The 16,716-nt window shown below is 53.2% G+C and overlaps 1 protein-coding gene across 3 annotated transcripts in view; it reads right to left on the reverse strand.

Annotated features, from left to right (window-relative positions):
• Positions 1 to 5,764, reverse strand: part of samd13 (sterile alpha motif domain containing 13) — a 96,267-nt gene extending 90,503 nt beyond the window's left edge. Inside the window, exons 1-2 of one of the 3 annotated variants that reach the window (XM_087990383.1) lie at positions 5,471 to 5,764; positions 3,622 to 4,384 (exon numbers count right to left, since the gene is read on the reverse strand). In XM_087990383.1, coding sequence (XP_087846509.1) covers positions 3,622 to 4,380 — 759 coding nt within the window. In that variant the 5' untranslated portion in view covers positions 4,381 to 4,384; positions 5,471 to 5,764. Of the gene's footprint in view, positions 1 to 3,621; positions 4,751 to 5,470 lie in introns of those variants that run through there. The other 2 variants (XM_043698618.2, XM_087990382.1) reach the window with 2 other exon arrangements.
• Positions 5,765 to 16,716: the final 10,952 nt, after the last annotated feature.

Here is a 16,716-nt window from a genome sequence, read left to right on the forward strand (position 1 = left end):
GGGGGACGGGGGGGGGGAGGGAGTGAAGGGGGACGGGGGGGGGGAGAAGGGGGACGGGGGGGGGGAGAAGGGGGACGGGGGGGGGGGGGGGAGAAGGGGGACGGGGGGGGGGGGAGAAGGGGGACGGGGGGGGGGGAGAAGGGGACGGGGGGGGGGGAGAAGGGAGACGGGGGGGGGGGGGGGGGAGAAGGGGGACGGGGGGGGGGGAGAAGGGGGACGGGGGGGGGGAGAAGGGGGACGGGGGGGGGGGGGAGAAGGGGGACGGGGGGGGGGGGAGAAGGGGGACGGGGGGGGGGGGGGGAGAAGGGGGACGGGGGGGGGAGAGAAGGGGGACGGGGGGGGGGGAGAGAAGGGGGACGGGGGGGGAGAGAAGGGGGACGGGGGGGGGAGAAGGGGGACGGGGGAGAAGGGGGACGGGGGGGGGAGAGAAGGGGGACGGGGGGGGGGGAGAAGGGGGACGGGGGGGGGAGAAGGGGACGGGGGAGAAGGGGACGGGGGGTGGGGGGAGAAGGGGGACGGGGGGGGGAAGAAGGGGGACGGGGGGGGGAAGAAGGGGGACGGGGGGGGGAAGAAGGGGGACGGGGGGGGGGGGAAGAAGGGGGACGGGGGGGGGGAGAAGGGGGACGGGGGGGGGGAGAAGGGGGACGGGGAGGGGGGGGAGAGAAGGGGGACGGGGGGGGGGGAGAAGGGGGACGGGGGGGGGGGAGAAGGGGGACGGGGGGGGGAGAAGGGGGACGGGGGAGAAGGGGGACGGGGGGGTGGGGGGAGAAGGGGGACGGGGGGGGGAAGAAGGGGGACGGGGGGGGGGGAAGAAGGGGGACGGGGGGGGGGGAGAAGGGGGACGGGGGGGGGGGGAGAAGGGGGACGGGGGGGGGGGGGGAGAAGGGGGACGGGGGCGGGGGGAGAAGGGGGACGGGGGGGGAGAAGGGGGACGGGGGCGGGGGGAGAAGGGGGACGGGGGCGGGGGAGAAGGGGGACGGGGGGGGGGGGAGAAGGGGGACGGGGGGGGGGAGAGAAGGGGGACGGGGGGGGGGGAGAAGGGGGACGGGGGGGGGGGAGAAGGGGGACGGGGGGGGGGAGAAGGGGGACGGGGGGGGGGGAGAAGGGGGACGGGGGGGGAGAAGGGGGACGGGGGGGGGGGGAGAAGGGGGACGGGGGGGGGGGGGGGAGAAGGGGGACGGGGGGGGAGAAGGGGACGGGTGGGGGAGAAGGGGGACCGGGGGGGAGAAGGGGGACCGGGGGGGAGAAGGGGGACGGGGGGGGAGAAGGGGGACGGGGGGGGAGAAGGGGGACGGGGGGGGAGAAGGGGGACGGGGGGGGAGAAGGGGGACGGGGGGGGAGAAGGGGGACGGGGGGGGGAGAAGGGGGACGGGGGGGGGGAAGGGGGACGGGGGGGGGGAAGGGGGACGGGGGGGGGGGGAAGGGGGACGGGGGACGGAAGGGGGACGGGGGACGGAAGGGGGACGGAAGGGGGACGGGGGACGGGAGGTGGACGGGGGACGGGAGGTGGACGGGGGACGGGAGGTGGACGGGGGACGGGAGGGGGGGGAGGGGGACGGGGGGGGGAAGGGGGACGGGGGGGGGGGGAAGGGGGACGGGGGGGGGGGGAAGGGGGACGGTGGGGGGAAGGGGGACGGGGGGGGGAAGGGGGACGGGGGGGGAGGGAAGGGGGACGGGGGGGGAGGGGGACGGGGGGGAAGGGGGACGGGGGGGAAGGGGGACGGGGGGGGGGAAGGGGGACGGGGGGGGAGGGAAGGGGGACGGGGGGGGAAGGGGGACGGGGGGGGGAAGGGGGACGGGGGGGGGGGGGGAGGGAAGGGGGACGGGGGGGGAGGGAAGGGGGACGGGGGGGGAGGGAAGGGGGACGGGGGGGGGAGAAGGGGGACGGGGGGGGAGAAGGGGGACGGGGGGGGAGAAGGGGGACGGGGGGGGGAGAAGGGGGACGGGGGGGAGAAGGGGGACGGGGGGGGGAGAAGGGGGACGGGGGGGGGGGAAGGGGGACGGGGGGGGGGGAAGGGGGACGGGGGGGGGGGGAAGGGGGACGGGGGACGGAAGGGGGACGGGGGACGGAAGGGGGACGGAAGGGGGACGGGGGACGGGAGGTGGACGGGGGACGGGAGGTGGACGGGGGACGGGAGGTGGACGGGGGACGGGAGGGGGGGGGAGGGGACGGGGGGGGGAAGGGGGACGGGGGGGGGGGGAAGGGGGACGGGGGGGGGGGGGGAAGGGGACGGTGGGGGGAAGGGGGACGGGGGGGGGGAAGGGGGACGGGGGGGGAGGGAAGGGGGACGGGGGGGGAGGGGGACGGGGGGGAAGGGGGACGGGGGGGAAGGGGGACGGGGGGGGGGAAGGGGGACGGGGGGGGAGGGAAGGGGGACGGGGGGGGAAGGGGGACGGGGGGGGGAAGGGGGACGGGGGGGGGGGGGGAGGGAAGGGGGACGGGGGGGGAGGGAAGGGGGACGGGGGGGGAGGGAAGGGGGACGGGGGGGGGGAAGGGGACGGGGGGGGAAGGGGGACGGGGGGGGGGGAAGGGGGCCGGGGGGGGAGAAGGGGGACGGGGGGGGAGAAGGGGGACGGGGGGGAAGGGGGACGGGGGGGGAAGGGGGACGGGGGGGGGGGAAGGGGGACGGTGGGGGGAAGGGGGACGGGGGGGGGGGAAGGGGGACGGGGGGGGAGGGAAGGGGGACGGGGGGGGAGGGGGACGGGGGGGGAAGGGGGACGGGGGGGGAAGGGGGACGGGGGGGAAGGGGGACGGGGGGGGGAAGGGGGACGGGGGGGGAAGGGGGACGGGGGGGGAGGGAAGGGGGACGGGGGGGGGAGGGAAGGGGGACGGGGGGGGAAGGGGGACGGGGGGGGGGGAGGGAAGGGGGACGGGGGGGAGGGAAGGGGGACGGGGGGGGAGGGAAGGGGGACGGGGGGGGAGGGGGACGGGGGGGAAGGGGGACGGGGGGGGGAAGGGGGCCGGGGGGGGGAAGGGGGACGGGGGGGGGAAGGGGGACGGGGGGGGGAAGGGGGACGGGGGGGGGGAAGGGGGACGGGGGGGGGGGAAGGGGGACGGGGGGGGGGGAAGGGGGACGGGGGGGGGGGAAGGGGGACGGGGGGGAAGGGGGACGGGGGGGAAGGGGGACGGGGGGGAAGGGGGACGGGTGGAAGGGGGAGTGGGAATGGAGGAGGGGAGACGGCTGATTAGAAAGGAGGTGAGGAATGGGTGCAGAATGGGGAAGGCTGTTAGGGGAGTGAATAGGGATGGGGGAATTGGGGAAGAACAGGGATGCGGATAATTATGGAAGGGGTCATGTGGGGAGTTAGAGATGTGGAGATTGGGGGATGGGGATGTGGGTGAATATGGCTGGGAGGAAGAATGGGGATGGAGGCAAATGGATATTTGGGGTGAAAGGTAATGGGATGGGGCCTGTGAAAGAGAATAGGTGGGTGAATGGATCAAGGTTCGGAATTGAGAGAAGTGGGGGGTGAGAGGATGTGGTGCAGAGCACGGAGGTGGGGGGGGGGGGGCTAAGGGATATGCTGTGTCCCACTGACAGGAAAGAGAAAGCAGATTTGGGGGTGAAATCCCAGTTCACACAATGCCCCCTGCCTCCCCTCCCACTCCCCATTCCTCACCTTATGGGCGAGTGCAGTGCCTCCTCCTGGTGCCCCGTCCATCTCCAGCTTCTCCTTCCTCCTCCTCCGCCCGGTAACCTGCCCCGGCCCAGGCCCCGGTGGTGGCGGCGGGGGCAGCAAGTAGTGCCCAGACGCCGTCTGCAGCAGCCGGCCCCTGCTCAGCTCCCGCTTGAGCGACAACTGCAGCCTGGCACGAGCCAGCCTCCGCGCACCGGGGGCGTGTGGGGGGCCAGCCGCCAAGTGCTTCTCGATATCCCGGAGGCTGACACCCCTCCAGCCTTCGTCTGGCGCCCCTTCCTCCTCCTCCTGCTGCTGCCCAGGCCCTGGGGGCTGGCTGGGGCTGGAGTATCTGTTGGGTTGCTGCTGGCAGCTGTGGTGCTGCGGCTGCGGTGGGTGGCGCCTCTGGCTCCGTTTCTGTAGCAGGAGGAGCTCGCTGACCGCCTGAAGGATGCTCCTGGAGCCCGCTACCGGGGTCACCGAGGCCGGAGCAGCATCCTCGGGGCTGCCGGGGGCTGGTTTCTTCCTCTGCTTGTTTTTGTACCATTTGGCCGCGTTCCGGTAGCTGTTGGAGCCTTTATAAGCCACTTTGATGACCAGCTCGGCCCGCACTAGCTTCTCCAGCTGCTGCTGGGTCTCGGCCGGGGACAGCCCGTGTTTGCGCTCGATCATTCGGCAGATCCGCTCCACATCGGGCCGAGCCTTCCGGGTCCGCAAAGAGTCAATAGTCTCCAGGATCCACTCTTTATACTGCATCTCCATCGCCCTCAAAACAAAATAAAACACACACACACACAACAATAAAGAGATAGAGAAAAGGGGGGAGGGGAGGGGAGGGGAGGGAGGAAATCACTGAATAGACAACTTGCAGAAAATAAATAAATAACACAAAAGCCAGAGGAAAAGACGCGTGTTGCTTGAAAAATGAAAACTGATTTTCTCTCTCTTCCAAAATAACTCAAAAAAAGGCGGAAGATCAGTTGTACGCCTGCGTATCCCCCCCTCCAACGCAAAAAAAATATATTTTTCAACAAAAAAATCCAACAGGGTCTTGAATCAAAGAGAGAGAAAAAATGTTATTTCTATTTCACTGTAGCCTTTTATATTTTCATTGTGGAGCGACGGGTAAAGACAATGGAACTCAGGGTGTTCCCTCGTTTTTTTTGGGATTGGTTGGGGGGGGTGGTATTTCTGAACAAAATGCAGGGGCGGGGGGTAGAAGAGAGGAAATTACAAACTTGTCAGAGCCTTCTTTCGAACGGTCTTTTTGTTTTAGATTTTTTTTTAATTTTACAAAAATCTAAAGAAAGTCTGCATTTGACTTTCTTACCCCTCCTCTTCACCATCGCGCCCCCCCCCCCCCCCCCACCCACACACACACATACACACACACACACAAACCCCCTCTGGAGTAATTAGGGAGGGAGGTAGGCAGGCAAAATGAATAAGGGTCCCAATGTGAATCAGTGACTAATAGAGAGGGAGAGAAAAACACACACACACACACACAAAAGCAGCAGCCGCCTTTTCTCCCATTCTCAGAGCTGCAGTACCTTCCAAAATCTAGATTTGTAATTGTTTTGTTTTGAGAGAAAAAAGGCCCCCTTCCATCCAGTTTAACACCCCCACCGTAGCTCACCCACCCAGAATAACCCCACACCAAACTGTGACCCCAAACATCTGCCAATTGAAAATACAATCAAATCCGCTTTTCCTTTTCACTCTTTCCTACCTTCCTCCTCCCCCTCCATCGAAATTTACCAACGAATCCTTTTAATTTCCCTTTTCCAACATCTCCCCCCCCCCCCACAAACACAACCCTCCATAAATTTAAAAAAAACCCAACACTCACTCCTCTTGTTAAAAGTCCGGTTTCTCTTCCAACACTTTAATTATTTTTCATCGTGTTGAAGATTTTTCTCTCTCTTTGAAATTCTCTGCTGTGGTCAGGAATCTCTCTCCTCCCTCCTAGTTTGCAGGTTGTGATGGCCCTGGAGGTTGGATTTTTGTGTGTACTGTTGTTGGGGGGGGGGTTGGTGTAGAGAGGTTTGCGGATTTGGTTCGCCTTGTCTCTCTCTCTCTCTCTGGCTGCAGGAACCGCTCCTTTTACTTCAAGAGAAGCTTCCTCCAGTGAGTTACCCTTCGCCTCCTCTCACGTTAACTCTTTCCACCTCCTTAAATTCCGGGGGGGGTGGGGGCTTTCCACTCTGTTCACACCAACCCACTCCCTCCCTCCCAGCTCCTATGGATTTTGGCCGGTCCCACGCTCCAGATGTTCGGGGAAAACACACACACTTGGTCGCGGATCACAGAACAGCGGCGAGAGAGAGATTTGGAAAACCACTTCAGAAATCACTCGGGCAAGGTGCGGGGCGAGTTACATTGCCGTAGCGCCGCTCACGGGATTGGCAGCGCTTCCCAACGCAACCGATGCCGTCAACTCTGTCTGCGCCCCATCTCTTTCTCTGAGGTCACCTTTTGCCAATATTTTTAAAGTTTTAGGGGACGGGGACTGCTGGCACCCAAATTACATGGAAAATAGGTGCAGGAGTAGGCCATTCGACCCTTCCAGCCTACACCACCATTTTGTATGATCATGGCTGATCAAGCAAACTCGGCATCCTATTCTCACACTCATCCACACCCCTTGAGTCCCAACAGCCTTCCAGCTCCCTCTAGAATCTACCTAATGAACTGGCCCCAACAGCTTCCTGTGGGAGAGAATTCCACAAGTTCACAACTCTCTGGGTGTCAGATGGGCCAATGGGCTGAGAAGTGGCAGATGGAGTTTAATTCAGATAAATGCGAGGTGCTGCATTTTGAGAAAGCAAATCTTAGCAGGACTTATACACTTAATGGTAAGGTCCAAGGGAATGTTGCTGAGCAAAGAGACCTTGGAGTGCAGATTCATAGCTCCTTGAAAGTGGAGTCGCAGGTAGATAGGATAGTGAAGAAGGTGTTTGGTATGCTTTCCTTTATTGGTCAGAGTATTGAGTACAGGAGTTGGGAGGTCATGTTGCGGCTGTACAGGATATTGGTTAGGCCACTGTTGGAATATTGGGTGCAATTCTGGTCTCCTTCCTATCGGAAAGATGTTGTGAAACTTGAAAGGGTTCAGAAAAGATTTACAAGGATGTTGCCAGGGTTGGGGGTTTGAACTACAGGGAGAGGCTGAACAGGCTGGGGCTGTTTTCCCTGGAGCGTCGGAGGCTGAAGGATGACCTTATAGAGGTTTGTAAAATCATGAGGGACATGGATAGGGTAAATAGGCAAAGTCTTTTCCCTGGTGTGGGGGAGTCCAGAACTACATAGAACATAGAACATTACAGAGCAGTACAGGCCCTTTGGCCCTCGATGTTGTGCCGCCCTGTCATACCAATCTGAGGCCCATCTAACTTACACTATTCCATGTACGTCCATATGCTTGTCCACTGACGACTTAAACGTACTTAAAGTTGGCGATTCTACTATCGTTGCAGGCAAAGCATTCCATACCCTTACTACTCTCTGAGTAAAGAAACTACCTCTGACAGCTGTCCTATATCTATAACCCCTCAATTTAAAGTTATGTCCCCTCGTGCTCACCGTCACCAAACTTGGAAAAAGGCTCTCCCTGTCCACCCTATCTAACCCTCTGATTATCTTATATGTCTCTATTAAGTCACCTCTCAACCTTCTCTCTAACGAAAACAGCCTCAAGTCCCTCAACCTTTCCTCGAAAGACCTTCCCTCCATACCAGGCAACATCCTTATAAATATCCTCTGAACCCTTTCCAAAGCTTCCACATCCTTCTTATAATGCGGTGACCAGAATTGTACACAATACTCCAAGTATGGCCACACCAGAGTTTTGTACAGCTGCAGCATAACCTCATAGAGGGCATAGACTTAGGGTGAGAGGGGAAAGATATAAAAGAGACCTAAGGGGCAACTTTTTCACACAGAGGGTGGTACGTGTATGGAATAAGCTGCCAGAGGAAGTGATGGAGGCTGGTACAATTGCAACATTTAAAAGGCGCCTGGATGGGTATATGAATAGGAAGGGTTTGGAGGGATACAGGCCGGGTGCTGGAAGGTGGGACTACATTGGGTTGGGATATCTGGTTGGCATGGACAGGTTGGACCGAAGGGTCTGTTTCCATGATGTACATCTTTATGACTCTATGTGTCAGCCCTGCCAACCCGGGAATCAGTCTGGTGAACCTTTGCTGGACTCTTTCAATAGCAAGAAAGTCCTTCCCCAGACTAGGAGATCAAAAAGGCACACAATACTCAAGGTGTGGCCTCACCAAGGCCCTGTGTAAATGCAGCAAGGCACCCTTACTCTGACACTCCGATTCTCTCACTGCCTGCTGCCCCTGCATGCCAACCTTCAGTGACTGTTCCACTGTGACACTCCGGTCTCATTATACCTCACCTAAACTGCCACCATTAAGATAACAGCACACGAATATGATTCAAGCCTGCCATCAGGGAAAGATACCAGGAGTAGTAGTTTCATTAGACACGGAAAAGGCATTCAATAGGGTTGGATGGTCATATTTGTTTTACACATTGGAAAGGTTTGGCGTTGGAAAGGTGTTTACCAAATGGGTCTCAACATTGCCTATGGACATGTCATAAGATCCGTAGATACTGGACTAAAGTAGCAAGTACCCTGACAGAAAGTTTAGGAACGGAAATTAAAGTGGACCCTGTATCTCTCTTTTTGGGCTTTTCGAACTTTCCCTCCCTGGACATGCACGGGGAGAGACTATTTTCAATTCTCTCTTTCTGTGCAAGGAAAAATATTTTGGTAAACTGGGTGGCTGAGGGCCCCCCTGGACTTTCAAATTGGCACAGATTAATTATGGAATGTATTCCCCTTGACTTCCTTACAAATATGGTGCACCGAAAGACCGAATTATTTTATAAAATATGGCAGCCCTTCTTGAATTATATGAATACAGATATTTCGGCTATCCTAACAAGGGCTTTTATTTAATTGAGATTACGAACCTGGCTGGTCCGGGGCCCCTTATGAGAGGAATCCCGCACGAATCCGGGTTTTGTTACATTTGATGTTAACACATTCCGAGCATGTATCTCACTACCCAATTTCTATGTTATTCGCTGTTTTTCTGTTTTTTTCTCTCTTTCTCTTATTTGAATAATGTAAGAGACTTAAATATACACTCTGGTTAGTTGTAGGTTAGATTAGTAGTTAGTTGAGTTTTTTTTTCTCGGTATTTTTCTTTTGTTAAATTTTGGCTATTATATATTTAAGATTTAATTGTATATCAATGTTTGAACTTGAGAGTTTTGTTTATTTTTGTAAACTTGTAAAAATGTTAAATTTCTAATAAAAATATCTTTAAAAAAGATAACAGCACACAGTAAGATCCCACAAATCTGCACGTTCAGAAACTGAACGGGACTAGCCACATAAATACAATGGCTACAAGAGCAGGTCAGAGGTTAGGAATCCTGCAGAAGGTAACTCACCCCCTGACTTCCCAAAGCCTGTCCACCATCTGCAAGTCACAAGTGAGGAGGGTGATGGAATACTTCCCACTTGCTTGGACCGGGGCAGCTCCAAAGACACTCAAGAAGCTTGACACCATCCAGGACAAAGCAGCCCGCTTGATTGGCACCACATCCACAAACATTTACTCCCTCCAGCACTGATGCTCAGTAGCAGCAATGTGTATCATCTACAAGAGCCATTTTAGAAATGAATGAAAAATCCTTCCAAACCCCATGACCACTCCCATCTAGAAGGACAAGGACAGCAGTTACATGGGAACACTATCCCCTGCAAGCTCCCATCCAAGCCCCTCACCATCCTGATTTGGGAATATGTCGCCGTTCCTTTAGTATCGCTGGGTTAAAATCCTGGAATTCCCTCCCTAAGGGCATTGTGGGTCTACCTACAGCACATGGGAGAAAGTGAGGATTGCAGATGCTGGAGATCAGGGTCAAAAATTAGGGTGCTGGAAAAGCACAGCTGGTCAGGCAGCAGCTGAGGAGCAGGAGAGTCGATATTTCGAGCATAAGTTCTTCATCAGGATATACCTCAATTAAATCTCCTGCCTTCCAAAGGGATCAAACCACAATCCTTCTCCAGAATGAATATTCCCTCTTCCTGCAATCCTTAATATTTGCAGTTGATGGCCTCATGGTATTATCACTAGACTATTAATCTAAAAACTGTGGCAATCTTCTGGGAACCAGGGTTTGAACCCTGTCAAAGCAGATGGTGGAATTTGAATTCAATAATATCTGGAATTAATGCCTGATGATGACCATGAACCCATTGCCAATTGTTGTAAAAGCCCATCTGGTTCACTAATGTCCTTCAGAGAAGGAAATCTGCCATCCTTACCTGGTCTAGTCTACATGTGACTCCAGACCCACAGCAATGTGATTGACTCTTAACCCTCTGGACAATTGGGGATGGACAATAAATGCCCAGCCAATCTCAAACAGCCAATGATGCCCACAGCCTATAAATAAATTTAATAAAAGAATTCTCTTGTTTTATTGTATAACAGCATCCTGTCAACATTACTGGATGGGCCAGACCTTGGTTTGGTTCTGGCCCTGTTGAATATATCAAGGAGCCCAGTAGTATCAGTTACTGTGAGGAGATTTTTGGTCAGTCTCTCTTCTGTTGTGTGATTTGATGCCACATGCAGGTTTGAGTTGAAGACAGACCGGTCAAAAAGGCAAAGTCAAGTCTTAGATTTCAAAGTAACACTATTTATTATACATTAATACATAATTACTGCAGTACGTGGTAATCGTGGATATTAGGTCAGGAAGAATCTATCTTCTTTGTGGGTCCATAACAGTGTTCTGTAATGTCTTCCGCTCATGTTGGTTAATCATATTCTGGTGGTGTACTCCCAGAGAGTGTAGTGTGCTCTAACTCCACCCACACTGTGATATTTATGCTCAGAGATGTGCAAACTTATGACAATTTAACTAAGTAATTTAAGGGTCCCGACATCCTTCCTCAAACGTTTTTACTTCCCTTGTTATAAACATTAATTAATCTTTATAAATGTATTCAAATGACTAATTTTGATTAATTGTTTTTTACATTTGCTGCGCAATGTTTCTTTATCTCCCCTACCCTCATCTTTGACATTATTAATCTGTTTTGATAGATAAATCAGAGAAAGTCAATAACCAGTTTGAGAAACATTTGTGAGAAAGTTGGTGAGAGAGAGGGCATGTTAATAACTTTAGCAGCTCTACAATTGACTAATCCCCAAGCCCAGATGAGATTTATCCCAGGCTGTTGAGGGAGACAAGTGAGGAGAGATTTGGCATCCTGTCAGTAATTTTCAAATCCTTTCTGGGTCAACATAATGGAGGAGTGCTGACATTGTTACAAAAGGGAGGAAGGGACAGAGTAGGAAATCACAGGCCAGTCAGTCTAACCCTGGTGGTGGGGAAGTTATTAGAAAGAATTCTGAGGGACAGAATATCTGGACTTGGAGAGACACAAATTAATCAGGAAGGGTCAGAATATTTAGGGTGGGGTTGGTTTGACAAATTTGATTGAAAACTTTGAGGAGATGACCAGGAATGTTGATGAAGTTAAAGCATTTTACATGCTTGACATAGACATTAGCAAGGTTTTTGATAAGGTCCCGCATGACAGACTGGTGAAGAAAGTAAGAACTCACGGGATCCAAGACAAAGTGACACGATGGATCCAAAATTGGCTGAGAGGCAAGAAGTAGAGGGTGGTGGTAGAAGAACGTTCCTGTGACTGGAAGTCTGTTTCCAGTGGAGTTCTTTTGGGAACAAAACCAGAAATTGCTGGAAAAACTCAGTAGGTCTGGCAGCACCTGTGGAGAGAAATCAGAATTAACATTTCGGGTCCAGTGACTCTTCTTCAGAATGATTTATTTTCGGGCTTAGGTCTGCGGCCCTTACTGGTTATTGTGTACATTAGTTTAGACTTCGGTGTAAGGGACGTGATCAAGAAGTTTGCGAATGGTATGGAAATTAGTAAAAGTGGTAAATAGTAAGGAGTAACGTGGTAACCTGAAGGCAGATATCAAAGGACTGGTCAGCTGGGCTGAGCAGAGACAAGTGGAACTCAACCAGGAAAGTGTGAGGTAATGCATTTGGGGAGGGCTAACAAGACAAAGGATCACACTAAGAATGGTAGGACTCTGGAAAGTATTGAAGATCAGAAGGACCTTTGTGTGCACATCTACAGATCTCTGAAGGTAGCAGGGCAGGTTGATAAGGTGATTAAGGCAGCATCACTTGCCTTTATTAGTGGAGGCATTGAATGCAAGAGGAATACAACTGGATTATTGCATGCAGTTCTGGTTGCCATACGTTCGGAAGGATTTGGTCATGCCAGAGAGCAAAGACAAGAGATTTACCAAGCTGTGGCCTGGACCGAAGGGTCTGAGCTATGATGGAGAATGGTTAGACTGGGATTATTTTCCATGAGGTAATGAAGGTTTAGAGTGGAACCTTCCAGAGGCTCCTAAGATTGCGAGGAGCATTTTTTCCATTAGCAGAGTGGTCAATAACCAGAGTTAGGATTGGAGTGAGAAAGCTCAGAGGGGAGTTGAAGATATTTATTTTTCACACAGAGGGTGGTGGGACTCTGGAACTCATTTCCTGAAAGGGCAGTCGAGTTAGAAACTCTCAGAGTATTTAAGCAGTGATTAGATCTTCACTTGTGATGTCAAAGCCTACAGGGTAATTGGCCAGAAACTGGAAATGGGACTAAGGCAGTCAGAACAGACACAAGGGGCAGAATGGCCTACATCTGTATTGTAAATGGAGAGTGTATGAAGTATATTGTGTCCAGTTCTGGGCTGCGCTTTATAAGAAGAATGTGAACGCATTGGAGAAAGTGCAGGGGCAGTTTACTAGAATGGTTCTAGGAATGAGACAGTTCAGTCATGAGGATAGTTTGGAGAGGTTGGAGCAGTTTTCCTTTGAGAGGAGACTAACAGGAGATCTCGTGGAAGTTTTCAAAAGCATGAGGGGCCTGGACAGAGTGTCTAGTCTTGAAAGGGAGCAACTCTTCCATTTACATATGGACCGAGAATGAGAGCTGTACAGCAAACCAAGGATGAAGTGAGAAAAATCTTTATCACTCAGTGAACAGTGAGAATGAGGAATACACTTCCTGGAATTGAGGTGGAGGCAAGTACTACTGAGGCATTCATGAGGGCACTATAATATTACTTAAATAAAAGCAATGGGCAGGGCTATGGCAGGGTTAATGATACAACATTAAAATGCTCAAAGAGCCAGTGCTGTCACAATGGGCTGAATGATCTTCATTTGCATATAGTAACTCTGTCATTATGATATTCTAAGATTACTAGCATTATCAGTTCCCCGAGGAAGAAATGAAGTCATCCATCCATGTGTATTTGTTCTTCATGACAGAAATCTCAATCTGTTGCAGTATCAATCAACGCGTTTTGTAGAATCATAGAATCCCTACAGTGTGGAAGCAGGCCATTCAGCCCATTGAATCCACCCCAACCCTCCGAAGAGCATCCCACCCAAACCCACCCCCATAATCCTGCATTTCCCATGGCTAATCCACCTAGCCTGCACATCCCTGGACACTGTGGGCAATTTAGCATGACCAATCCACCTGACCTGCATATCTTTGGACTGTGGGAGGAAACTGGAGCACCCGGAGGAAACCCACGCAGACACGGGGAGAATGTGCAAACTCCACACAGAGAGTTGCCCGAGTGTTCCTGGTGCTGTGAGGCAGAAGTGCTAACCATTGAGTGACTGTACCACCCAATGTTCTGCATTCAATGGAACCTTTGCTGAATAATGATTCTTGAACAATCTTCTACACTCTGTGTCCAGTATTTGGACTGCTTGTTCTACAATTAGATCCTCTTTCAATTGAAGAAGTTCCGTGACTGATTTATTTAAGAGGTCTAGGAACATTTGGTCACAAATCAGCCCTTGTAAATTTCCCTAGCTGCATGCTTCAGATAGTTTCATCAATGACCTGTACACACTAACAGACAAACAAGGAACAAGAGTAGGCCACTCAGCCCTTCGAGCCTGCTCCATCATTCAGTAAGATCATGGACAAGCTGATTTTAACAGGTCTGTTTCCATGCTGTTTGATTGTATGACCTCAACTCTACATTCCTGCATCACTCTCAATTATCTTTCATCCACTTGGTCATGAACAATCTATCTCCCTCTGTCTTCAAAATATTTAAAGATTCTGCATTCACTGCCTTTTGAGAAGGGAATTCCAAAGACACAGCCCTCTGTCAGAATTTTGTTTTGCTATCTTAAGTGGAGGCGAGGGGGAGGGGGTGGACCCCTTACTTTTAAACTATGACCCCTTATTCTAGATTCTGGCACAAGAAGAAATGTCCTTTTCATATCCACCCAGTCAAGTCCCCTTAGGGTCTTACATTTTTTTTTCAAGTAAGTTACCTCTAGCTCTTCTAAACTCTGAAGGACAAAGGCCCAGGCTATCTGGCTTTACCTCATATAACAATTCACTCATGCCATGTATTAGTCTAATAGTTACATTTGGTAACTATCTCCAGCCTCTGCTTGAAGTTGGATATGCTTTTGAAGCATGATCTTGTCAGTGTCATGTTTGTTATTGATGTGGTACATTGATCAACAGTTGTTATGAGTAATCAAACACAAACTGTTTCTCATTGAACTGGTTTCTGTGTATCCCATGATCTGATGTTTTTTCCTGTATGTTAGTTAAGTGTGCTAAACTCAGCTGCATTTGGTTTCCAAACCTGAAGTTGTTTGAAATCTTCTGATTTAGGAAATGGATTTAATTGTTTGAATTTCTCATGAAAGGATTGATCCTGATGAATGCTGTTGCATTGGCTGATTATTGACAGGAACTTGGTTGTTGATCATAACTTTGAATTTGACTATTAAGATTTCAAACTCTTGGTATTACTATTGCCATCATCTCAGGAGATCTCCCACCCACAGCTTCCAAACTCATAGTCCGGGAACCCCGCAGTGCCCGGTTCTACCTCCTTCCCAAGATCCACAAGCCTGACCACCCTGGCCGACCCATTGTCTCAGCACGCTCCTGCCCCACTGAACTCATCTCTACCTACCTCGACACTGTCCTATCCCCCCTAGTCCAGGAACTCCCCACATACATTCAAGACACCACCCATGCCCTCCACCTCCTCCAAGACTTCCGTTTCCCCAGCCCCCAACGACTCATCGTCAGCATGGATATCCAATCCCTCTACACCTCCATCCGCCATGACCAGGGCCTCCAAGCCCTCCGTTTCTTCCTTTCCCGACGTCCCCAACAGTACCCTTCCACCGACACTCTCATTCGTTTGGCCGAACTGGTCCTCACCCTTAACAACTTCTCCTTCGAATCCTCTCACTTTCTCCAGACCAAAGGGGTAGCGATGGGCACCCGTAAGGGCCCCAGCTATGCATGTCTCTTTGTTGGCTACATAGAACAGTCAATCTTCCGTAATTACACCGGCACCATTCCCCACCTCTTCCTCCGCTACATTGATGACTGCATTGGCGCCACCTCGTGCTCCCGTGAGGAGGTTGAGCAATTCATCAACTTCACCAACACATTCCACCCTGACCTTAAATTTACCTGGACCATCTCTGACACCTCCCTCCCCCTCCTGGACCTCTCCATCTCCATCAGTGACGACCGACTTGACACTGACATTTTTTACAAACCCACCGACTCCCACAGCTACCTGGATTACACCTCTTCCCACCCTACCTCTTGCAAAAATGCCATCCCGTATTCCCAATTCCTCCGCCTCCGCCGTATCTGCTCCCAGGAGGACCAGTTCCACCACAGAACACACCAGATGGCCTCCTTCTTTAGAGACCGCAATTTCCCTTCCCACGTGGTTAAAGATGCCCTCCAACGCATCTCGTCCACATCCCGCCCATCCGCCCTCAGACCCCACCCCTCCAACCATAACAAGGTCAGAACACCCCTGGTGCTCACTTTCCACCCTACCAACCTTCGCATAAACCAAACCATCCGCCGACATTTCTGCCACCTCCAAAAAGACCCCACCACCAGGGATATATTTCCCTCCCCATCCCTTTCCGCCTTCCGCAAAGACCGTTCCCTCCGTGACTACCTGGTCAGGTCCACGCCCCCCCTACAACCTACCCTGCCATCCTGGCACCTTCCCCTGCCACCACAGGAACTGCAAAACCTGCGCCCACACCTCCTCCCTCAACTCCATCCAAGGCCCTAAAGGAGCCTTCCACATCCATCAAAGTTTTACCTGCTCATCCACTAATATCATTTATTGTATCCGTTGCTCCCGATGCGGTCTCCTCTACATTGGGGAGACTGGGCGCCTCCTAGCAGAGCTCTTTAGGGAACATCTCCGGGACACCCGCACCAATCAACCAAACCGCCCCGTGGCCCAACATTTCAACTCCCCCTCCCACTCTGCCGAGGACATGGAGGTCCTGGGCCTCCTTCACCGCCGATCCCTCACCACCAGACGCCTGGAGGAAGAACGCCTCATCTTTCGCCTCGGAACACTTCAACCCCAGGGCATCAATGTGGACTTCACCAGTTTCCTCATTTCCCCTTCCCCCACCTCACCCTAGTTCCAAACTTCCAGCTCAGCACCGTCCCCATGACCTGTCCTACCTGCCTATCTTCTTTTCCACCTATCCACTCCACCCTTCCCCCCCGACCTATCACCTTCATCCCCTCCCCCACTCACCTATTGTATTCTATGCTACTTTCTCCCCACCCCCACCCTCCTCTCATTTATCTCTCCACCCTTCAGGCTCTCTGCCTGTATTCCTGATGAAGGACTTTTGCCTGAAATGTTGATTTTACTGTTTCTTGGATGCTGCCTGAACTGCTGTGCTCTTCCAGCACCACTAATCCAGAATCTGGTTTCCAGCATCTGCAGTCATTGTTTTTACCCTATTGCTATTTTGTTGCCTGGTGAGTTATTTGTTAATTAAAGTTGTTGAATCTTTGTGAATATTGAAGCATGAAAATTGAAAGCTGTTGAAGTTTTTCTGCTGTTCTTCAATGCAAGGTTCAGGTTTTTTTTCCCTTTACCAATGTGGCATCTCCAC

Source organism: Chiloscyllium plagiosum, unplaced genomic scaffold (genome assembly GCF_037043375.1).
Source record: "Chiloscyllium plagiosum isolate Xiang-an unplaced genomic scaffold, Cpla_swu_hap1 HiC_scaffold_9, whole genome shotgun sequence".
NCBI lineage: Eukaryota > Metazoa > Chordata > Chondrichthyes > Orectolobiformes > Hemiscylliidae > Chiloscyllium > Chiloscyllium plagiosum.